General features: G+C 44.5%; 1 protein-coding gene across 1 annotated transcript in view; it reads right to left on the reverse strand.

The window, feature by feature from the left end:
• Positions 1–25,298, reverse strand: part of PPFIA1 (PTPRF interacting protein alpha 1) — a 2,891,353-nt gene that overhangs the window by 2,612,495 nt on the left and 253,560 nt on the right. The window contains exon 3 of the mRNA XM_044082514.1: positions 12,683–12,784. Coding sequence (XP_043938449.1) covers positions 12,683–12,784 — 102 coding nt within the window. The remainder of the gene's footprint in view (positions 1–12,682; positions 12,785–25,298) is intronic.

Consider the following 25,298-nt stretch of genomic DNA (forward strand, 5'->3'; position numbering starts at 1 on the left):
CAGAGACGTAGGACTTCCCAATCTTATCTACCAAACTACACTCCTCCCTCACCTACCTCACATCTGAAGCTCCCAAAAATAAAACAATGGGACAATACTTTCATTATAAGGATCAAAACATCTAGAAGAGCCTGCAGATTTACAAAGAGATCCAAGATCTTCCAAGTTCTTTCTTCCTTGTTAAAGTTCCTGCAGTATTACTTTAATATGACGGACTGTCAAAAATGAAAAGCAACAATTACTTGTATCTCAACTGACCTCCATCTCGGAAAAATCAGCAGCATTCTCACCTCCCATTTAACTTCTTTAAACTCCCAGCAGTATTCTCACTTCCCATTTAACTTCTTAAACTACCAGCACTCCCAGCAGCATTCTCACTTCCCATTTAACTTCTTTAAACTCCCAGCAGCATTCTCACTTCCCATTTAACGTCTTAAACTCCCAGCACTCGCAGCAGCATTCTCACTTCCCATTTAACTTCTTTAAACTACCAGCACTCCCAGCAGCATTCTCACTTCCCATTTAACTTCTTTAAACTACCAGCACTCCCAGCAGCATTCTCACTTCCCATTTAACTTCTTAAACTCCCAGCAGCATTCTCACTTCCCATTTAACTTATTTAAAATCCCAGCACTCCCAGCAGCATTCTCACTTCCCATTTAACTTCTTAAACTTCCAGCAGCATTCTCACTTCCCATTTAACTTCTTAAACTCCCAGCAGCATTCTCACTTCCCTTTTAACTTCTTAAACTCCGAGCACTCCCAGCAGCATTCTCACTTCCCATTTAACTTCTTAAACTCCCAGCACTCCCAGCAGCATTCTCACTTCCCTTTTAACTTCTTAAACTCCCAGCAGCATTCTCACTTCCCTTTTAACTTCTTTAAACTCCCAGCACTCCCAGCAGCATTCTCGCTTCCCATTTAACTTCTTAAACTCCCAGCACTCCCAGCAGCATGCTCACTTCCCATTTAACTTCTTAAACTCCCAGCAGCATTCTCACTTCCCATTTAACTTATTTAAAATCCCAGCACTCCCAGCAGCATTCTCACTTCCCATTTAACTTCTTAAACTTCCAGCAGCATTCTCACTTCCCATTTAACTTCTTAAACTCCCAGCAGCATTCTCACTTCCCATTTAACTTATTTAAAATCCCAGCACTTCCAGCAGCATTCTCACTTCCCTTTTAACTTCTTAAACTCCGAGCACTCCCAGCAGCATTCTCACTTCCCATTTAACTTCTTTAAACTACCAGCACTCCCAGCAGCATTCTCACTTCCCATTTAACTTCTTAAACTCCCAGCACTCCCAGCAGCATTCTCACTTCCCATTTAACTTCTTAAACTCCCAGCACTCCCAGCAGCATTCTCACTTCCCATTTAACTTCTTAAACTCCCAGCACTCCCAGCAGCATTCTCACTTCCCATTTAACTTCTTAAACTCCCAGCACTCCCAGCAGCATTCTCACTTCCCATTTAACTTCTTAAACTCCCAGCACTCCCAGCAGCATTCTCGCTTCCCATTTAACTTCTTAAACTCCCAGCAGCATTCTCACTACCCATTTAACTTATTTAAAATCCCAGCACTCCCAGCAGCATTCTCACTTCCCATTTAACTTCTTAAACTCCCAGCAGCATTCTCACTTCCCATTTAACTTCTTAAACTCCCAGCACTCACAGCAGCATTCTCACTTCCCATTTAACTTCTTAAACTCCCAGCAGCATTCTCACTTCCCTTTTAACTTCTTAAACACCCAACACTCCCAGCAGCATTCTCACTTCCCATTTAACTTCTTAAACTCCCAGCAGCATTCTCACTTCCCATTTAACTTCTTAAACTCCCAGCACTCCCAGCAGCATTCTCACTTCCCATTTAACTTCTTAAACTCCCAGCAGCATTCTCACTTCCCATTTAACTTCTCAAACTCCCAGCACTCCCAGCAGCACTCTCACTTCCCATTTAACTTCTTTAAACTACCAGCTTACCCAGCAGCATTCTCACTTCCCATTTAACTTCTTAAACTCCCAGCACTCCCAGCAGCATTCTCACTTCCCATTTAACTTCTCAAACTCCCAGCAGCATTCTCACTTCCCGTTTAACTTCTTTAAACAACCAGCACTCCCAGCAGCATTCTCACTTCCCATTTAACTTCTTAAACTCCCAGCACTCCCAGCAGGATTCTCACCTCCCATTTAACTTCTTAAACTCCCAGCACTCCCAGCAGCATTCTCACTTCCCTTTTAACTTCTTAAACTACCAGCACTCCCAGCAGCATTCTCACTTCCCATTTAACTTCTTAAATTCCCAGCACTCCCAGCAGCATTCTCACTTCCCATTTAACTTCTTTAAACTACCAGCACTTCCAGCAGCATGCTCACTTCCCATTTAACTTCTTTAAACTACCAGCACTTCCAGCAGCATTCTCACTTCCCATTTAACTTTTTAAACTCCCAGCACTCCCAGCAGCACTCACTTCCCATTTAACTTCTTAAACTCCCAGCACTCCCAGCAGCATTCTCACTTCCCTTTTAACTTCTTAAACTCCCAACACTCCCAGCAGCATTCTCACTTCCCATTTAACTTAAACACCCAACACTCCCAGCAGCATTCTCACTTCCCATTTAACTTCTTTAAACTACCAGCACTCCCAGCAGCATTCTCACTTCCCTTTTAACTTCTTAAACTCCGAGCACTCCCAGCAGCATTCTCACTTCCCATTTAACTTCTTAAACTCCCAGCAGCATTCTCACCTTCCATTTAACTTCTTAAACTCCCAGCACTCCCAGCAGCATTCTCACTTCCCTTTTAACTTCTTAAACTACCAGCACTCCCAGCAGCATTCTCACTTCCCATTTAACTTCTTAAATTCCCAGCACTCCCAGCAGCATTCTCACTTCCCATTTAACTTCTTTAAACTACCAGCACTTCCAGCAGCATTCTCACTTCCCATTTAACTTCTTAAACTCCCAGCACTCCCAGCAGCATTCTCACCTCCCATTTAACTTAAACACCCAACACTCCCAGCAGCATTCTCACTTCCCATTTTTCTTTAAACTACCAGCACTCCCAGCAGCATTCTCACTTCCCATTTAACTTCTTAAACTCCGAGCACTCCCAGCAGCATTCTCACTTCCCATTTAACTTCTTAAACTCCCAGCACTCTCAGCAGCATTCTCACTTCCCATTTAACTTCTTAAACTCCCAGCAGCATTCTCACCTCCCATTTAACTTCTTAAACTACCAGCAGCATTCTCACTTCCCATTTAACTTCTTAAACTCCCAGCACTCCCAGCAGCATTCTCACTTCCCATTTAACTTCTTAAACTCCCAGCACTCTCAGCAGCATTCTCACTTCCCATTTAACTTCTTAAACTCCCAGCACTCCCAGCAGCATTCTCACCTCCCATTTAACTTCTTAAACTACCAGCACTCCCAGCAGCATTCTCACTTCCCTTTTAACTTAAACTCCCAGCAGCATTCTCACTTCCCATTTAACTTCTTTAAACTCCCAGCACTCCCAGCAGCATTCTCACTTCCCTTTTAACTTATTTAAACTCCCAGCAGCATTCTCACTTCCCATTTAACTTCTTAAACTCCCAGCACTCCCAGCAGCATTCTCACTTCCCATTTAACTTCTTAAACTCCCAGCACTCCCAGCAGCATTCTCGCTTCCCATTTAACTTCTTAAACTCCCAGCAGCATTCTCACTACCCATTTAACTTATTTAAAATCCCAGCACTCCCAGCAGCATTCTCACTTCCCATTTAACTTCTTAAATTCCCAGCACTCCCAGCAGCATTCTCACTTCCCATTTAACTTAAACACCCAACACTCCCAGCAGCATTCTCACTTCCCATTTAACTTCTTTAAACTCCCAGCACTCCCAGCAACATTCTCACTTCCCATTTAACTTCTTAAACTCCCAGCAGCATTCTCACTTCCCATTTAACTTCTTAAACTCCCAGCACTCCCAGCAGCATTCTCACTTCCCATTTAACTTCTTAAACTCCCAGCAGCATTCTCACTTCCCATTTAACTTCTTTAAACTACCAGCTTACCCAGCAGCATTCTCACTTCCCATTTAACTTCTTAAACTCCCAGCACTCCCAGCAGCATTCTCACTTCCCATTTAACTTCTCAAACTCCCAGCAGCATTCTCACTTCCCATTTAACTTCTTAAACTCCCAGCACTCCCAGCAGCACTCTCACTTCCCATTTAACTTCTTAAATTCCCAGCACTCCCAGCAGCATTCTCACTTCCCATTTAACTTCTTTAAACTACCAGCACTTCCAGCAGCATGCTCACTTCCCATTTAACTTCTTTAAACTACCAGCACTTCCAGCAGCATTCTCACTTCCCATTTAACTTTTTAAACTCCCAGCACTCCCAGCAGCATTCTCACTTCCCATTTAACTTAAACACCCAGCACTCCCAGCAGCATTCTCACTTCCCATTTAACTTCTTTAAACTACCAGCACTCCCAGCAGCATTCTTTAAACTCCGAGCACTCCCAGCAGCATTCTCACTTCCCATTTAACTTCTTAAACTCCCAGCAGCATTCTCACCTTCCATTTAACTTCTTAAACTCCCAGCACTCCCAGCAGCATTCTCACTTCCCTTTTAACTTCTTAAACTACCAGCACTCCCAGCAGCATTCTCACTTCCCATTTAACTTCTTAAATTCCCAGCACTCCCAGCAGCATTCTCACTTCCCATTTAACTTAAACACCCAACACTCCCAGCAGCATTCTCACTTCCCATTTAACTTCTTTAAACTACCAGCACTCCCAGCAGCATTCTCACTTCCCATTTAACTTCTTAAACTCCGAGCACTCCCAGCAGCATTCTCACTTCCCATTTAACTTCTTAAACTCCCAGCACTCTCAGCAGCATTCTCACTTCCCATTTAACTTCTTAAACTCCCAGCACTCCCAGCAGCATTCTCACCTCCCATTTAACTTCTTAAACTACCAGCACTCCCAGCAGCATTCTCACTTCCCATTTAACTTCTTTAAACTCCCAGCACTCCCAGCAGCATTCTCACTTCCCTTTTAACTTATTTAAACTCCCAGCAGCATTCTCACTTCCCATTTAACTTCTTTAAACTACCAGCACTCCCAGCAGCATTCTCACATCCCATTTAACTTCTTAAAAGTACAGTTTTGTACCTACCATAAATGTAGATGTCCGATAGGTATGCATCTGCAGTCCTTACATATGGGTTGTCCTGCCTCAGGCAGCCCTTCGGTCGGCCGGATTCCGAAGTCTGGGTCCGGCGTCGGCTGATGCCACCCCTTCCCCGACGTCAGAGCGCCTGGGGTATAAAAGTGTCAGCCGACGCCATATTCCTCAGCTTTTCTTGCCCCAGATGCCAGGTGCCCTCTAAGGAAGGCTAAATTTGGTAGAAATACAAAATATTGCAAACATGCACAGTAATAAAAAACAAATACACCATAATAGATAACCCCAGCTAGCTATAAGAGGGATAAGTATCCAAGAAGTACCACAGAGGGGAAGGAGGGAGGGTAAACCTGACTGCAGATGCATACCTATCGGACATCTACATTTATGGTAGGTACAAAACTGTACTATGTCCTTCAAGGATGCATCTGCAGTCCTTACATATGGGTAGAATACCATAGCCAAGCTGGGGGTGGTAGGCTCTAAGAAAATGATGGTGTAGCTAAAATGCCCTGCAGGACTGCTGTAGCAAAGCCTGCTCTGGATCTGGAATACAAGGGTAAATTGTAATGCTTGGAAAATGTATGCACAGAGCTCCATGTAGCAGCTTCTAAAATGTCCTTGGTAGCCACCCCTCTTAAGAAGGCTGTGGGGGTGGCTGTAGCTCTGGTGGAATGAGGTCTGATGTTAGCTGGCACAGCTTTTCCATGATAAGAGTAGCAGAATCAAATGCAATTTCCTATCCATTTTGAAATTGTCTGTTTGGAAATTGCTTTTCCTTGAATGCCTGCAGCATATGCTACCAACAGCTGGTCAGTTTTTCTGAAAGTCTTAGTCCTGTCCAAGTAGTAGCGTAACTGTCTGTGAATGTCCAGGGTATGCAGAAGTTTCTCTCCCTTGTTTTGTGGGTTTGGAAAGAAGGTCGGCAGGTGAATAGCTTGGTTCAATGAGACCCTGGATACCACCTTTGGCATGAAGGATTGGTTCTCAAGGAGACTCTGTCCTGATGAAAAATAAGAAATGGTTGTACTGCCATGAGTGCCTGCAACTCAGATACTCTTCTTGCTGAGGTTATGGCCAGAAGGAAGGCAGTCTTCCAAGACAGGGACTGTAACTCTGAAGATGCTGCTGGTTCAAAGGGAGGTAAAGTCAACTTTTCCAACATGAAGTTAAGGTCCCATGTAGGCACTGGTGGTTTTCTTGGAGGATTGATGTTTTTAATTCCTCTTAGAAACTGCCTTAGGAGAGGATGAGAGAAGACAGGTGGATCAGTATTGTATTCTGCTGAAATTGCTGAAGCATGAATTTTTATGGAAGAAAGTCCATTATGGAGCATGTCTGCCAAGTATTCCAGGATATGTGCCATGCTCCTCACTGTGGCATCTAGGCCCTTTGCAGTGCTCCAAGTGTGGAATCTTTTCCATTTTGCTGAATATGTCTTTCTCGTGGAAGGTCTGCGAGCTTCCATGATGATATCCTTCACTCTCTTGGATAGCTTTTCCTGGTGAGGAGTCAAGGTATTCTCCAGGCTGTCAGCTGCAGGGTTTTCAGGCTGGAGTGCAGAGTTTTGTAATTGTGCTATTTCAGAAGGAGTGCCCATAGTGGTACAGGCCATGGTTTCGTGTGTGACAGGCTCCGTAACAGTGGGTACCAGTGCTGCCTTGGCCAGTCCGGTGCTATTAGAATCACTATTGGCTGCTCTGTCTTGATTTTCAGTAAGACCTTGGTCATTAGTGAGAGTGGTGGAAATGCATACACTGTTAGGTATTCCAACTGAAAGAGAGGGCGTCCACTTTCCATGCTTGTGGGTGGTATGTCCTTGAGCAGAATTTCTTCAGCTGATGATTGTGGTGGGAGGCAAAAAGATCTATGTCCGGCCTCCCCCATGATTGTGTTATCTGAAGGAAGATGTCTGGGTGCAGCATCCATTCATGTGGGTCCATGGTATTTCTGCTTAGGCTGTCCGCCAGTATGTTGTCTTTTCCTGGCAAAATCTGGGATTGCAGCTCTATATTGAGTTTTAGGGAAAGTTCCCAAAGATTCATTGCTAGTCTGCAAAGAGGGTAGGAATGGGTACCTCCTTGCTTGTTTATGTACCACATAACTGTGGTATTGTCTGTCCTTATTAGCAGGTGGCCTTGATGTAGAAAGGGCTTGAAGGCCTCGATTGCATGAATCACTGCCAGCATTTCCTTTTGGTTTATGTGCATGCGCACTTCTCTCTGAGACCATAGACCTTGGATGCATCTGTCCTCCATATGTGCTCCCCATCCATGGTCTGAAGCATCCGAGGTAATGGTTTGGCTGGTTACTGGTTTGCTGAAAGGCAGGCCCCTGTTTGACTGGCTTGCTTGGGCCCACCACAGGAATTCCCTTTGAAGGCATGGAATGAGTGGTATCAAAGCTTCTAGGCTGTGATTGTGCTGAGACCATAAACTCCTTAGGTGCCACTGTAGTTTTCTCATATGCAGCCTTGCTTGTGGAATCAGAAGAATGCACGATGCCATGTAACCCAGGGCCTGCAGGATTTTCCTTGCAGTCATCTCAGTTTGTTTTGTTAGATTTCTGAAGTAATCCGGTAGTTGTCTTTGTTTTTCTTCTGTGAGAAAAGCCATTTGGGTGGTTGTATCTAGTTCCGCACCCAGAAAAGTTATTCTTTGGGATGGCACAAGTCTTGACTTATGAATGTTGACTGTGTATCCCAAGGCCTGCAGTAGGCGGATGGCATAATTCAAATGTTTTTCCAAAGTTTGTTGGCTGTCCGCTTGTATAAGGCAGTTGTCCAGATACGGGTATATTTGAATCCCCTGAAGTCTGCAGTGTGCAATTACTGATGCCAGGCATTTTGTGAATACTCTGGGTGCAGTAGGTAAGCCAAAGGGCAATGCTGAGAATTGATAATGCTCTGAACCTGCAAGAAATCTGAGGTGTCTTCTGCAACTTTGTCTGACAGGGACATGCAGGTATGCCTCCTTGAGGTCTAGAGTTACCAGCCAAGACCCCTTGCCCAGCATGGGAAGGAGTTGCTGTAGGGTCAGCATTTTGAATTCTGGCACAATGAGATAAGTATTCAGTGCGGACAAATCGAGAATAGGCCTCCATTGTTTTTCTTTTCTTGGGACAAGGAATAGTCTGGAATAAAATCCTTGGCCTTGTTCTGCGAGAGGAACCTTTTCTATAGCTTTCATTTGCAATAGGTTGGCAATTTGTTTTAAAGCCTCTGCCCTCTGATTTGGTGGCAGGTTTGGCATTCCCTTTCTTTCTGGTAATGTATGGAAATGGAACCTGTATCCTTTGTCTATTATTTGCAGTGTCCATTTGTCCTTTGTAATACTGTGCTAGTTGTTTGAGAATAAAGACAACTTTCCACCCAAAGGTGCTTCTAATTGAGCCCTGGTCAGCGGGGTCAAGGTGAAGTCATTGAGTCTGTCCTTGTGCAGCAGTTGTTGGACCTGCACTACCTCTCTGGTTAGGAGGCTGCCATTGATGTCCTCTGTAGGAGCCTCTAGCTTGCCCCCTACCTCTGGCACGCCTGTTCTTGCCTCTTTGAAATCTCTCTTCTGGAAAGGACCAATTCTTAGAAGGCCAATTTCTGCTGAATCTTGGTGGTTGTACCTGGAGGAAATCTTTGACTGTTTGTACAGATTTTGCCTTTTCCTCAAATTTCTTTAAGACCTCTTGAGCAGTGGAGCCAAATAACTTTTGCTTTTCCAGTGGAGCATCCAGAAGCTTAGCCTTAACATGATCTAGCAGAGATTGTTCCTTCAGCCAGGCATGTCTACGTATGACTGCACCTGTCATTGCTGACCTACATGAAGCTTCCAATGCATCATAACCACACTGCAAGAAATGGTTACTAACCTGTTGTGAATTATGTACCAGATCCTTTAGTGACTTACGATCTAGGGGTTCAGGCGAAGACGTTTTTTTCTGCAATTCATCTAACAAATACTCTTGGTACTGTATCATATGAAACTGACAATTTAAAGCCCTCATAGACAGAGTGGAAGAAGTGTACACTTTTTTACCCCATCTCTCTAAAGCCCTGGACTCCCTTTCAGAGGGGAGTGGATTTTTAGAAGTGGCAGCTGCAACCCCCTTAGGACCCTGGGAAATAGTTTCTGGGTCAGCAGAGTGGGCCTTGTAAAGGAAATGATGCGAGTCCGGGACCCTGTAGTACCTTATCGGGTTTAACAGGAGCCGGAGGAAGGGTGTCAGGGGTAGTGCTAGACTCCGAATACACATCATCAATGACACTTAAAACAGGAGGAATAGCCAAAGGTCTGTGCTGAGGTAAATGAAGAAAAGTCCTTAATCTCTTCCTGGAATCTGAGAATTCCTGGCCCTGCCATTGGAAATGCTCTCTCATGGAGTGAAGGGTCTCCCCAAAGGACAGCTCTTCAGGAGGGGAGGCAGAGGGAATAGATTCCTCTGCATCAGAATCCTCATAGGCCGTGAAGGCCTCCTCCTGGTAGTCTGATATAGCAGAGCCATCAGATGCCTCATCAGAGGACTGAGGTTCAGCAGACTCAACCCTGGGCCTTTTGTCTAGTGGGGGTTGAGAGCCCCTGTCCGGATGAGGCTGAGAGCCCCTAATTAAGGAAATAAGGTCCTCAGCCAAACTCAGTATCTGAGAACCTGTAGTGGATCCCTGAGAAATAGACTTGGGAGGCAGAGTGTTTTTTGTTGCTTAGCAGCTTTAGCCCTAGTGAAAGCTTTTATGGACATGGATGCAGGGGGCCTGGCTGCCCCACGTGCTGGAGTAATTTTGTCTAGGGGAATGGTGTCGGTAGGTTCCTGAACACCGGTATCCGAGGGTAATACTATAACCGACTCAGAAAAGACCTCCGGGGCCGAGGCTGTCGGTTGAGCGGTTTCTACGAATGGAGGTACCAAGGACTCGGTTTCAGCCGAGACCGAGACACTCGCGGTAGGCCTAGGAGCGGTTTCAGCTGAAACCACGGTCCGCGTGTGTCGGTCCTTGTCCTTCCGTTTCTTGGTTAAATGAGAAGTCGGAGTCTCCGACGGCATTTTATAAGAGAAACTAGCCCCAAAAAATTCCTCTGCAAACTCCGACCGATGCCTAAGAGTGCGTCGATTAAAGGAGACACAGGCAGTACAGGCCGAGACGTCGTGGTCTGGGCCTAGGCAGGGGAGGCAGTAGGAATGGAAATCCTTATGAGGTATTTGTTTCCCACAAGTCAAGCAATTATTAACTTTAAGCGTTTGATCTGACATCGACTGAGGCAAGAAAGAGTCCCCAACGGGGTACTTATCTTTTTGAAGTCTTCGGTAGCTGAAGTTACAGGAGCTGGTCAACCGGCACTTGCGAACTGCTTCTGCTTCGGGCACCACGTGGCAAGAAAGACTGAGGAAGATGGCGTCGGCTGACACTTTTATACCCCAGGCACTCTGATGTCGGGGAAGGGGCGACATCAGCCGACGCCTGACCCAGACTTTGGAATCCGGCCGACCGAAGGGCTGCCTGAGGCAGGACAACCCATATGTAAGGACTGCAGATGCATCCTTGAAGGACATCTACCAGCACTCCCAGCAGCCTTCTCACTACCCATTTAACTTCTTAAACTACCAGCACTCCCAGCAGCATGCTCACTTCCCATGTAACTTATTTAAACTCCCAGCAGCATTCTCACCTCCCATTTAACTTCTTTAAACTCCCAGCACTCCCAGCAGCATTCTCACTTCCCATTTAACTTAAACACCCAACATTCCCAGCAGCATTCTCACTTCCCATTTAACTTAAACACCCAACACTCCCAGCAGCATTCTCACTTCCCTTTTAACTTCTTAAACTACCAGCACTCCCAGCAGCATGCTCACTTCCCATTTAACTTAAACACCCAACACTCCCAGCAGCATTCTCACTTCCCATTTAACTTAAATACCCAACACTCCCAGCAGCATTCTCACTTCCCATTTAACTTCTTTAAACTACCAGCACTCCCAGCAGCATTCTCACTTCCCATTTAACTTCTTAAACTCCCAGCAGCATTCTCACTTCCCATTTAACTTCTTAAACTCCCAGCACTCCCAGCAGCATTCTCACTTCCCATTTAACTTCTTTAAACTACCAGCAGCATTCTCACTTCCCATTTAACTTCTTAAACTACCAGCACTCCCAGCAGCATTCTCACATCCCATTTAACTTCTTAAACTCCCAGCACTCCCAGCAGCATTCTCACTTCCCATTTAACTTCTTAAACTCCCAGCAGCATTCTCACTTCCCATTTAACTTGTTTAAACTACCAGCAGCATTCTCACTTCCCATTTAACTTCTTAAACTACCAGCACTCCCAGCAGCATTCTCACTTCCCATTTAACTTCTTTAAACTACCAGCACTCCCAGCAGCATTCTCACTTCCCATTTAACTTCTTTAAACTACCAGCACTCCCAGCAGCATTCTCACTTCCCATTTAACTTCTTTAAACTCCCAGCACTCCCAGCAGCATTCTCACTTCCCTTTTAACTTAAACTACCAGCACTCCCAGCAGCATTCTCACTTCCCATTTAACTTCTTAAACTCCCAGCAGCATTCTCACTTCCCATTTAACTTCTTAAACTCCCAGCAGCATTCTCACTTCCCTTTTAACTTCTTTAAACTACCAGCACTCCCAGCAGCATTCTCACTTCCCATTTAACTTCTTAAACTACCAGCACTCCCAGCAGCATTCTCACTTCCCATTTAACTTCTTAAACTCCCAGCACTCCCAGCAGCATTCTCACTTCCCATTTAACTTCTTAAACTCCCAGCACTCCCAGCAGCATTCTCACTTCCCATTTAACTTCTTAAACTCCCAGCACTCCCAGCAGCATTCTCACTTCCCATTTAACTTCTTTAAACTCCCAGCAGCATTCTTACTTCCCTTTTAACTTAAACTACCAGCACTCCCAGCAGCATTCTCACTTCCCTTTTAACTTCTTTAAACTCCCAGCACTCCCAGCAGCATTCTCACTTCCCATTTAACTTCTTAAACTACCAGCACTCCCAGCAGCATTCTCACTTCCCTTTTAACTTCTTTAAACTCCCAGCAGCATTCTCGCTTCCCATTTAACTTCTTTAAACTCCCAGCACTCCCAGCAGCATTCTCACTTCCCATTTAACTTCTTTAAACTACCAGCACTCCCAGCAGCATTCTCACTTCCCATGTAACTTCTTAAACTCCCAGCACTCCCATAATCTTGCTTAACACCTGGTCATACTGCTTTCTACAATGACTGCAATTCCCTCAGCTGGAATAACTGCACAAGTCCTTTTGTTATGCTGCCTTGCGACAGTGTATCCTCCAGGTTATACTTACTAATGCTCTGTACTACAGGGTGTACTATGGCTTGGATCACAGCTAAAAAATGTTCGAATCTGTCAAGCAATAAAGCATATACATAAATATTTTCCAAGGTGTTCATATACCCACAGTAAACTATTACTACTTCTATTATACCGAAAACAATAAATCAGGTTGTAAATCTGTTGTTTACCAACCCGTGTGTTATTCCGTTCTGCTTTCAGCTCGGCAATTTCTTCTTCTTTTTCAAGTAGCTGCTCTCTGGTTATATTGAGTTCCTTTGTAAGTGCTGCAAACTCCTGCAGAAAGAAAACAGAATAAAGCAAGCATCTTAAAATTAAGAATTAATTTATTTTTTGTGGATGCATAATCAAGCCATAAAATAAATACAAAACCTTATCTTACACAATATACAGGAAATGTCAAGAAACAAAATCCCAGAAGCAATGTACTTAAACAAGAGTTTATAATTGCACAAAGTGTAAGCAAAATGTATTACAAAATACAATGGCCAGAAATTGAAGTACACACCTTGAAGATTATGAATTTAAGTAGAAAATACAGTTGTGTCCCACTTGGCATAACTGCAGATCTTCAGTGTTACAGTACTAATCCTTAGGTCTTCCTGACGTGCAAAAAAACATGTAGAGACTGATTCTCCAAGTCTCAGCATCATCCGAAGATGATGGACATCTGAGGACTGACATCTGGACATCAGGGTATAAGACAAGCATCTGTCAGTGCCACATTCCAATCTTTCTAGGCTGTGGAAGTTGGTCTCATGCCAGAGGACAGTATGACCCTTCCAGCTGTCGACATCCTATAGCAGAGTGGATGTGATGACCCTTCCAGCTGTCAACATCTTACAGTAGAGTGGATGTGATGACCCTTCCAGCTGTCGACATCTTACAGTAGGAGTGGATGTGATGACCCTTCCAGCTGTCGACATCTTACAGTAGAGTGGATGTGATGACACTTCCTGTTGTCTACATCCTACAGAAGAGTGGATGTGGACTCTTGACAAGAAGGGAGGTAGAAGAGAAGATGATGATGGACAAGGTACCCTAAACCTATAACCCCCAGCCACTGGAGACCAAGCAGGTGGGAGTTGCTATGGCAACAATGCTCTACTTGAATATCTAAAATTATGCTAAGTGTAACACAACTGTACCATGTTCTTCATAGTCAATGTTGTAGTGCTAATCCCTGGGAGGTCTTCCAAAGCTATATATTTGGTAGCTGGCATTATGAGGGTACCTACAATAGGAGGTTTTGTAGAATAGCAGTAGTAAAACCTGCTCTACCCAGGATACAGTGCCTAAATGGTAGTGCTTGGTAAAGGTGTGGAAAAAGAACCAGGTGGCAGCTTCCAAGATGGCCTGAGTACAGATGACTTTTAGGAAGGCAGAGGTGGCCATTCTGTCTTGTGGAATGTGCTCAGACAGATGTTGGTGGCTGCTTTCCATGATGAATATAGCAAAAGGTAATACAATCAGCTATCCATTTTGAGATTGTCTGTTTAGACACAGACCTGCCTTCTGTTCCTTCTGCAAAGGCCACCAAAAGTTGATCTGCTCTATTTGGAGACTGTGTCCTGCTAAGGTAGTACCTGATCTGCTAGTGCACATCCATTGAATGCAGGACTTGTTCAGCTTTATTTTGAGGATTAAGGAAGAAAACTATTAATAGTACAGTTTGGTTTAAAAAGATGTTTGTCACCACCTTGGGCATGAAAAACGCATTAGTTCTTAGGGTAACACTAACCCTATGGAATTCCGTGAAGTGGGTCTTTGCACATCAGGGCTTGCGGTTCTGAGACCCCAGTGGCTGAAGTAATTGCTATAAGCAGGGTGGTCTTCCATGTGAGCACCTTTATAGAGGAGGAAGCAGCTGATTCAAAAGGTGGCAGGGTAAATTTTTCCAATACACAGTTCAGGTCCCAAGAGAGTACAGGATTTCTCCTAGGTGGTCTCAGATGTATTACCCCTTTAAGAAACTGTCTCAAATGAGGGTACAGACAAACAGAAACAAGGCATGAAAGCAGAAATATCAGATACCTGTACTTTAGCACTTGAGAAAGGCAGGCCCTCAACTCAAGTTACCACTAAGTGGTGTCTTATCTTTGGCCTGGTATCAAAGTATAATTTGGTATGATTTTCTGGTAACTGGTTTTCTTGCCTCTCCAAAGATAGACAACACTTCAATATTTATAATTTCTCCAAATCTGTTGGGTTTCTAATACTATGATGGGAATGAACCATATTCCTAAGTCAAGGTATGATTAAAGTTCATGAAATTAGTACTGTTTCAATCCCTGATGTCAGCCAAAAGTGCTCTTCACAGCACCCACAATGTGCCCAGTAATGACTCCTGCAATTAGTATGGAATTACATACATCAGTAGTTGTTGTTGTTGTCTTTCGGCTTTTCACGGTTAGGGGTCACCACAGTGGAACTCCGGTCTGCCAATGATTGGTAGTAGATTTTCACGAACGCCGAGGTGCCAGCTCGACGTTCAACCTTCAACGAAGGCATGCCCATTTACGCATGTCTTTCGAATGCCCACCCAAATGCGGGGAGGACATGCAGACTCCACACAGAAGGCACTCCCCGCACTCCAGCAGAGAATCGAACGTAACATATCTAAATAGGTTTGTAGATTCTTTTTTATAAGACCCATTGCTCCTACTACTATTGAAACTGCCTGGGTATCTTTCTTCCACACTGCTCTCATTTCTGCCTGAAAATCCTGAAACTTTATGACTCTCTGTACGCAAGACACTGTAGTCACTGGATGTAGCGATTTCAATGATCAATGCTACTTTCACCTTCTTTTCATGGACCATTATATCTGGTTTTCTTGCATCTACCTTTTGAACTGTTGATAATGGGTGCTCCCATGTAATGTAGATTTCATCATTTTCTATTTCATTTTCAGTACAGTAAGATGCATTGTCTGGTGCTGGAATCCAATCCTCCCAGCTGTTAGTTTGGGTATGCTCATGTGCAGATGAATGAGAGACCCCTTGTTTTGGGTGAACACATCAATCACCAGGGGAAGAGTACAGTACTACACACCCACTGACTGTCAACAGAAGGGAGATCTAGTGATGTTTTGTCCAAAAGAGTCCTATGACCTCACTTTTAGCACTACCCAAGGGATTAGGAGCAATGGAGAGAAGGGAAGGCAAACAGGAAGAGGTCTATCCATTTGAAAGAAAAGGCATCTGCTCTCCATGACCTGTTTGATGGGTTCTGGAGCAGAACCGTTGTAATTGTCTATTCAGAGAAAAGGTAAAGATCTATTTTGGGGTTTCCCCACTGGTGGGTGAGGTCCAGGAAGATCTCTCTTCAGCATCCATTCGTTGGGGTCCAGAAGGTTCCTGCTGAGAAAATCTGCTATGGTGTTGCCCTAGCCTGGGATGTATGATGCTATTAATGTCAGTTGTAGTATCTGTGTCAGAAGCCATACCTTTACTGCCAAACTGCACATGGGGAGTGACAGAGTTCTCCCTGGTTTATGTACCACATCACCATGGTTGTTGCCTGTCCAAATCTGCAGTATTCCAGGGATCAAGTGAATTTGGAAGGCTTTTGTTGCCAGAAACATTGCCAGCATTTATTTTTAGATTATGTAAGGTTCCTCTGTCTTGCAGTCCAAATTCTCTTCAGCTGTGCTTCCAAAGCTATTCTCTGAGCCATCTGAAGTGAAAGTTCTGTCTGTCTCTGGTAATCAGAAACATGCCCCTAGGTTCTGTAAAATGCTTTTTTTTCACCAAATTAGTTCCTTTTTCAGGCAAGGAAGTAGTGGCACCGGGATTTCTAAAGGTTGTGAATGCCATTCATTATGTTTGTAGGAACCCTTGGAGTTTCTTCATGTGCAATTTTGCAAGGGGTACCATTAAGATGCAACGTAATGAAAACTTCCATAGGAATTCCCCTGCTGTTGTCTGTTTGTCCACTGGGTGCTACAAATAAGTCGTCAAAGAAATGAGCTTGCCCTGGGGTAAGAAGGCTTTTTGTTGCACTTAATCTATCAATGTCCCCAGAAAGAGTATTCTTGAACGTGGCTATAAGCTCTGACTTGCAGAGGTTCAGGATGAGGCCTACCTTCTGGAAGCAATCCACGGTGACTTGCAAAACATTCTGAAGTTCCAGGGTGGATTTCCCCTGGATTAGGCAGCAAATGTAAACTTCTAAAGTTCTGCAATGCGTTTGAACAGGTGCTAGATATTTGGTAAATACTCTGGGTGCAGTAGATATGCCAAATGGTAAAGCACAAAACTGGTAGTGTAGTTCTCCTGCCAGAAAACAAAGATAAGTCTTATGTTCCTTGGCTATAAAAACATGAAAGTAGGTGTCTTTCAGGTCTACAATCATAATACAGGCTTCCTTGAAGGTCACGGGCAGTAGTTTTTGCAAGTTTAGCATTTTGAACTCCAGTACGTGCAAAACTTTGTTTAGCTTTGACAAGTCTAAGGCTGGTCTCAAAGTGCCCTCCTTTTTTGGGGCCGGGAAAGTCTTCAGTAAAACCCTGTGCCCTCACCTCCTGCAGGGACTGGTTAAATGGACTCTTGTTGCAGAAGCTCTGTTACAATTGAAGGAAGAAGTCCCTTTTAGTCTTTTGGGGGCTTTGGCATTCCAAAAAAAGTTTTTTTTTCTCTCTGAACTTGATGAAATAGCCTCTTTCTGCAAAATCAAAAACTCACTAGTCCCTGGTGATGACTTTCCACTGTTGCAGAATGGAGGATAGTCTCCCTGTTAGGGGAAGGGAGGTTGGGGTGTTTTTTTTGGGGGGGTTCGGACCCTGTGGATAGTCACAGCTGCTCTCCTTGGACACTGTTCATTGGATCCCCCAATTCTAGTATGTGGATCAGCTTTGCCACTTTCTGCTCTGTCTTGGTCTCTTGGCTGGCAGCAGCCAAAACTGACAGGGGTAATTCCTGTTCTATCTAGGTGAGGAAGACAAAATTCTTTAATTGTTTCAATTTCCTTTCTTACTTATCTAGTTTCTCAAAAACTCTCAGCTGAGGTACCAAAGAGGAACTCCTTATCCAGTGGGGTGTCGATGATTTTCACCTTCACCTGGTCTGAAGGGGGGGAGGTGCCCTCAGCTAGGCATGTCTTCATGTGACAGATCTGGTCTGCAAGGGGGTTTGTCCTCAGCCATGTGTGTCTTCACATGACTGACCTGGTAGCATTTGCCCTACATGATGCATCAAATTATCACAGCCACATTTCAGTGAGTGCTTGGACAAGTGGAGGGCTGATCTAGCTGTCTTCTGCATGTCTCCCCTACGAGCTCTTCTTTGAAATTCCCTCTGCCTTAGCAATTATTTTTTCCTGATGACTCTGTGTGCTTTAACACATGGAATCGCAGCTAAGAACCCTCGTAGCCAGGGTTGCTAATGTACAAGTCTTTCTACCAAATCTATCAAGCATTCTGCTTTTTCTGTCATTTAGTAAAAGATTTCTGACTGCATCCTTGGAGACTCCCTTGGCAAATTCTGTAGACACCACCAATGGACCTACCTGCAGGTTCTTGTACTGGTGCTCGTCAGTCTCAAACACTCCAAAGAAGAAATCTGGCTTCCTAGGAGCACAAGGAAGGCAATCAGGGTGCAGAGAAATATCCTCAAAGAAATCATCCATAACCACGTGCACGGATGGACTGGCTAAGGTTCTGGGAGATGGCAGAAGCCCTCTATAATGAATCCGGGTCTCAGAACACACTTTGCTCTTCCCGCTGAATGCCTCTTTCATTTTGTGCACAGTTCCCCAAAATATAACTCTTCGGGGGGGGGGGGGTCATCTGAATCAGAGCCTGGGCAAGGCTGAAAAGGGACATGTCCTGCATAACACACTTCTTCCTCACCTTCAGATTCTGAGGAGTCTGAATCCTCCTAGAGAGGAAGCATTCTTTTTCTTTTACCCACAGAAGCTCTTGGAACAGGCACCTGTGGCTGGCTGGGCCCCCTACACTTCATGTAATCTGTGAAATCCTGGGCCAGCTTAACCAGGTCCTGTGCCGAAGGCTAAAGCAGCATGCCTCTTGGATTTGGTGTCTGGGATTTTGTAATCAAGGCCTCAGAAAATGGCTAGGTGGCTGCAACCTCTATCCAGTTCCCTGGAATTTCCTCACATATGACTATCTAGGGAATACTGCCCTCTCCCTCGGTTATCAGCACTATAGCACAGGAAGCAGAAGCCTGCAAAGTGGCCAAAGACCTGACCAAAATCGGAGGAGTATTTGTCACTGTGGTGTGGCCTCCAGCCATGGTAGCCTACTAAGGGGTTGCCCTAGAGGGCTTGAGTCTAGATGTAGTAACAGTAGCAGCAGTAGTAGTAACAGTAGTGGTAGCAGTAGCAGCTATAGTAGTCATAGCAGCACGAGTTGCAGTAGTAATAGTGGTGGTAGCAGTAATAGTGCCAGCAGCAGTAGTACTAGTGGTAGCAGTAGCAGCAGTAGTAATAGTGGTGGTAGCAGTAATAGTAAGATCAGCAGTAGTAGTAATAGTGGTAGCAGCAGTAGTAATAGTGGTACTAGTAGCAGTAGCAACAGTAGTAATAGTGGTGGTAGCAGTAATAGTAGTATCAGCAGTAGTAGTAATAGGGTAGTAATAGTGGTAGCAGTAACAGAAGTAGTAATAGTGGTACTAGTAGCTATAGCAGCAGTAGTAATTGTGGTGGTAGCAGTACGGCCGAAACCGCGGACCGCGAGTGTCTGTCTTTTTCTTTGCGTTTCTTAACAATTTGAGAAGTCGGAGGATCCAACGGCATAATGTACGCAAAAGCTGAGCCGAAAAACTGTTCAGCAAACTCCGACCGACGCCTAAGCGTTCGTCGGTTGAAAGAAGCACAGGCTAAACAGGCTGCTACGTCGTGGTCTGGGCCTAAACAAGGTAAGCAGTAAGAGTGGAAATCTTTATGAGGTATTTGTTTCCCACAAGTTAAACAGTTATTCACTTTTTCTGACATCGGCTGAGGCAAGAAAGAGTCCCCAACGGGGTACTTAGCTTTTAGAAGTCTTGGTAGTATTCGGTAGTAGTAATCTCTGGATCTGACCGACCGGCACTTGCGAACAGCTTCTGCTTCGGGCGCCACGCTGCAAGAAAGACTGAGGAAAATGGCGTCGGCTGATGCCTTTATACCCGAAGACCAGCAGAGATGACGTCGGGTGAAGTGTGACACCAGCCGAGGCCAGACCCAGACTTTGGAATCCGGCCGACCGAAGGGCTGCCTGACGACAGGACAACCCATTTGTTAGGACTGCAGATGCATCCTTGAAGGACATCAGAAGTAGTAATAGTGGTACTAGTAGCTATAGCAGCAGTAGTAATTGTGGTGGTAGCAGTAATAGTAGTATCAGCAGTAGTAGTAATAGTGGTACTAGTACCTGTAGTAGTAATAATAGTGGTAGCAGTAGTAGTAATAGTGGTGGTAGTATCAGCAGTAGTAGTAATAGTGGTAGCAGTAGTAGTAATAGTGGTGGTAGTATCAGCAGTAGTAGTAATAGTGGTAGCAGTAGTAATAGTGGTGGTAGTATCAGCAGTAGTAGTAATAGTGGTAGCAGTAGTAGTAATAGTGGTGGTAGTATCAGCAGTAGTAGTAATAGTGGTAGCAGTAGTAGTAATAGTGGTGGTAGTATCAGTAGTAGTAATAGTGGTAGCAGTAGTAGTAATAGTGGTGGTAGTATCAGCAGTAGTAGTAATAGTGGTAGCAGTAGTAGTAATAGTGGTGGTAGTATCAGCAGTAGTAGTAATAGTGGTAGTGGTAGCAGCAGTAGTAATAGTGGTACTAGTAGTAGTAGTAGTAGTAGTAATAGTGGTGGTAGTAGTATCAGCAGTAGTAGTAATAGTGGTACTAGTAGTAGTAGTAATAGTGGTAGTAGTAGTAATAGTGCTAGCGGTAGTAGCAGTAGTAGTATCAGCAGCAGTAATGGTAGTAGTTGGACCAGAGGGCTGCAAAGGCACCTCACCTGAGTTGTTGAAGGAAAACCTGCCCGGACACATGGGAGACTCCATTTGCAATGTCCTTTACCTTCGACTTTTTATCTTTACATTTCTTAGTAAAGGAAAGTACAGTTGTGTACATTTACCATAAATGTAGACATTCTAATGTATTCACTGTTGCAGTCATCACATTTGGGTTATCCTGCCAGGGGTAGCCCTGTCGGCCCGAACACCAGAGGCTTAGTATTCCTGCGTCGGTTGCTGTCACTCCAGGAATGACGTCAGATCGTCGGTGGTATAAAATCAGACAGCCAACACCATTACATCAGTTTTTCTTGCCCTGTCAGGAGCCCCCAAATAATGAGCTAGGTCATAGTGGAATAACATCACTAGTAAAAAGTAAATAGCAAAAATTCCCTGTAAGGAGAGAGGGAGAGAGACAGAGAGACAAGGGGGATGGAGAGGGGAAACCAGGACCGCAACAGTGAATACACTCGAACATCTACATTTATGGCAAGTGCACACAACTGTACTATGTTCTTCGTGTTTCACTGTTGCAGTCATCACACTTGGGTTGATTCCAAACACTGAAGAAAAGGGTGGAGAAAGTCAAGTAGACTAGAGGATGGCTAGGATGCCCTGCAAGACTGCGGTGACAAAGCCTGCCTGGGATTTGGAGAGGATAGGTAGGTGGTAATGCTTGATGAAGGTATGAACAGAAGTCTATGTTGCAGCGACCAGAATGTCCCTGGTGGGGACTACTCTGAGAAAAGCTGCAGAGGTGGAGGTTGCCCTGGTGGAATGCATCCTGACCCCCTTTGGGGGCAGTTTCCCATGCTGTTTGTAGCAGAAATGGATGTAGTGTGCTATCCATTTGGAGACTGATTGTTTGGATATGGCCTTGCCCTCTGCCCCTGCTGCGAAGCTAACTAGCAATTGATCAGTTTTTCTAAAAGATTTAGTTCTATCCATATAGAATCTGAGCTGTCTGTGCACATCTAGAGAGTGCAGAATCCTTTCCCCTTTGTTTTGTGGGTTAGGGAAAAAGGTGGGCAAATGAATGGATTGGTTGAGAGCCACACTGGACACCACTTTAGGCATGAAGGATGGGTTATTCCTGAGGGAGACCCTGTCAGCATGGAAAATGATAAAGGGTTCTACAGCCTTGAGTGCTTGTAGCTCTGACACACTTCCAGCTGAAGTGATGGCCAGAAGCAAGGCTGTCTTCCCAAGAGGGGAATTTTAACTCTGCTGAAGCTGCAGGTTCAAACGGGGGTAGGGTGAGCTTTTCCAATGCAAAGTTAAGGTCCCAAGCTGGGGTAGGAGCTCTTCTGGCTGGCCTTAAGTTGTTAACCCCTCTTAGGAAATGTTTGATTAGAGGGTGTGAGAATAGACGTGGCTCAGTGCTGTAATGAGCAGAGATGTCAGAGGCATGAATTTTAATAGAAGAGAAGGATAACCCCCCTGTGTAGTAGGTAGTACAGTTTTGTACCTACCATTAATGTAGATGTTCGAGTGTCTTCACTGCTGCAGTCATTACACTTTGGTTATCCTGCCGTCAGGCGGTCCCGCAGTCGGCCAGAGTTCCAAAGTCTTGGTCTGGCGTCGGTTGCTGTCGCTTCTTCCCTGATGTCAGTGCGCCAGGGGTATATAAGGTGCGGCCGACGCCATTTTCTTCAGTTTTTCTTGCCCCAGATGTCAGGTGCCCCCAATACATATTGCTAATAAAACATACAATAAAGGTAAAAACAAAACCTTCAGTTACCAGCAAATACACCACATAGGTAGTATAGGGTTGAAAGGTATAGATAAGTCCCAGCTAAGAAAGTGGGGATGGTGGGTGGGTAACCTGGACAGCAGCAGTGAAGACACTCCAACATCTACATTTATGGTAGGTACAAAACTGTACTATGTTTATCGTGTTTCACTGCTGCAGTCATTACACTTGGGTTGAATCCCAAAGCTGAGTTAGGGTGACTGGTTCTATAGAGGATTTGGGGTGGCTATGAGGCCCTGTAGCACTGCAGTGGTAAAGCCAGCTCTGGATCTAAGAATAAAGAGGCAAGTGGTAATGCTTGGTAAAGGTGTGCACTGAACTCCAAGTTGCAGCTTCTAAGATATCTTTGGTAGGTACTCCTCTAAGGTACGCAGTTGAAGTGGCTGTTGCCCTGGTGGAATGTGGCCTAATGTTACTAGGTACAGGTTTCCCATGCTGTGTGTAGCAGAACCGGATACAGTGTCCTATCCACTTTGAAATGGTCTGCTTTGAAATAGCCTTTCCCTGTGATCCCGCAGCATATGCTACAAAGAATTGCTCAGTTTTTCTGAAAGCTTTTGTATTGTCCAAGTAGAAACGTAATGGTCTGTGTATGTCCAAGGAATGCAGAAGTCTCTCCCCTTTATTCTGGGGATTTGGATAAAAAGTTGGTAAGTGAATAGTCTGGTTAAGAGCCACACTGGATACCACCTTAGGCATAAATGAAGGGTTTGTTCTTAAAGAAACCCTGTCTTGGTGAAAAATGATGAAAGGCTCCACTGCCATTAGTGCCTGTAACTCTGAGAATCTACGTGCTGAGGTTATTGCCAGAAGTAGAGCAGTTTTCCATGACACATATTTTAATTCTGCTGAATTGGCTGGTTCAAAAGGAGGTAAAGTTAATTTTTCCAAGACAAAATTGAGGTCCCAAGCTGGTGTTGGTGCTCTCCGGGGCGGTCTTATGTTTTAAGCCCCTCTGAGGTACTGTTTTAGCAATGGGTGAGAGAAAATAGGGGGATCTGTGTTGTAATGAGCCGAGATGGCAGAAGCGTGAATCTTAATGGATGAGAAGGATAGTCCTTTGTCCAGCATCTCAGTTAAGTATTGTAAAATCTGAGGAATATTTGGGACAAGAGGGTCAAAGCTTTGAGCCTTGTTCCAGGCACAGAATCTCTTCCACTTTTCTGAATAAGATTTCCTGGTGCTAGGCCTCCTGGCCTCCAAAATGTCATCCAAAACAGCTTTAGAGAGAGGTGTTGTCTGCTTGACTAATGAATCTGCCATGCAGCCAGGTTTAAGGTTTTGAGCTGACTGTGCAGGATCTGATTGTTTTGTTGAGTCAGAAGGTGCGGAATTTGAGGTAAAATCCATGGTGGGCCTTGAGCCAAGTTCCTTAAGATTGGGTACCAGTGCTGGCGTGGCCAGTCTGGGGCAATCAGGATCATCTGTGGTTTTTCTTGTCTGGCTTTTAGGAGTACCTTTGAAAGGAGAGGCAGTGGTGGGAAGGCATAAACTTTTAGGCTTTTCCAGCTGAACGAGAGAGCATCCACCTTCCATGCTTGTGTGTGATAGGTCCTTGTGCAGAATTTTTGTAGATGGCAAATCATTGGAGAGGCAGAGAGATCTATGTCTGGTCACCCCCATTTTTGCATTATCATGCTGAATACTTGTGGATTTAATTTCCACTCGTGAGGATCCATGATGTTTCTGCTTAAGTCATCTGCCAGAGTGTTAGTCTTTCCTGGCAGGAATTGTGCTTGTCGATAAACTTGATAGGTTAGAGCTGTGTTCCACAAAGTCATGACTTGTCTGCATAGGGGATAAGAATGAGTTTATGTACCACATAACTGTGGTGTTGTCTGTCTTTAATAATAGTTGTCCTGGATGCAGAAGGTCCTTGAAAGCTGTTAGGGCATTTTGTACAGCCAACATCTCTTTTTGATTGATGTGAAGATGCATTTGGTCTGCGGTCCACTTGCCCTGAATACATTTTTCTGCCATGTGTGCTCCCCAGGCATAATCCGAAGCATCTGTTGTTAGTGTCTACCTGGCTGTGGGTAGAGTGAAAGGCTGTCCCTTGTTGAGGTGACATGCCTGTGCCCACCATCGAAACTCCTTTTGTAGGCAGGGAATTAGGGGTATTAACACTGTCTCAGTTTGGAAGCAGTAAGTCCACACACTTTTTAGGTACCATTGTAATTTCCTCATATGCAGTCTGGCATATGGAATTACACAAACTCCACTCCACACACCTTCAGATAGAGAATAAAGAATTTGCTTTTGGATTTGACTTTGGTTCCTGTTTTTCGATTCCTGACTTCTGAAGAATTTCCTGTTTTGGTATTGTTTTGGATCAGAGTTGTTTCTATCTGGCATATGGAATTAGTAGTATAAAGGATGCCATGAATCCCAAGGCCTGCAGAATTTTTCTTGCAGGGAGTTGGGTTTTTGTTGCCATCAATTGAAAGTACTGTGTCAGTTGTCCTTGCTTGTCTGGCATGAGATAAGCCATCTGGGCTGTTGTATTTAAGCTGGCACCCAGGAATGTTATCTCTTGTGAGGGCACTAGTTTTGACTTATTTTCATTTACTGTGTACCCTAGGCAAATTAGTAACCTTTTTACAAATGCCATATGCTTTAGAAGAATGTCCTTGCTCTCTGCTTGAATAAGGCAGTCGTCCAGGTATGGATATATTTGAATTCCTTTTTGTCTGCAAAATGCAATTACTGGTGCCAGGCACTTTGTGAAGACCGTGGGCACAGTAGATAAGCCAAAGGGCAGTGCAGAGAATTGGTAATGCATTGAACCAGCTATGAATATGAGGTATCTTCTGCAATTGTGTCTGATAGGGACATGCAGATATGCCTCTGAGGTACAAAGTAACAAGCCAAGCCTTCTTGCCCAGCATGGGAAGAAGCTGCTGTAGTGTCAACATTTTGAATTTCGGAACATCCAGGTAAGTATTTAGAGTAGAAAGGTCTAGTATGGGTCTCCAGGCTTTGTCCTTTCTGGGGACCAGGAAAAGTCTAGAGTAAAATCCTTGTCCTTGTTCCTGTTGTGGCACTTTTTGAATAGCTCTCATGTCCATGAGAACTGTAATTTGTT

This window comes from Protopterus annectens, chromosome 9.part0 (genome assembly GCF_019279795.1).
Source record: "Protopterus annectens isolate FY-2018-M chromosome 9.part0, PAN1.0, whole genome shotgun sequence".
Classification (NCBI taxonomy): domain Eukaryota; kingdom Metazoa; phylum Chordata; order Ceratodontiformes; family Protopteridae; genus Protopterus; species Protopterus annectens.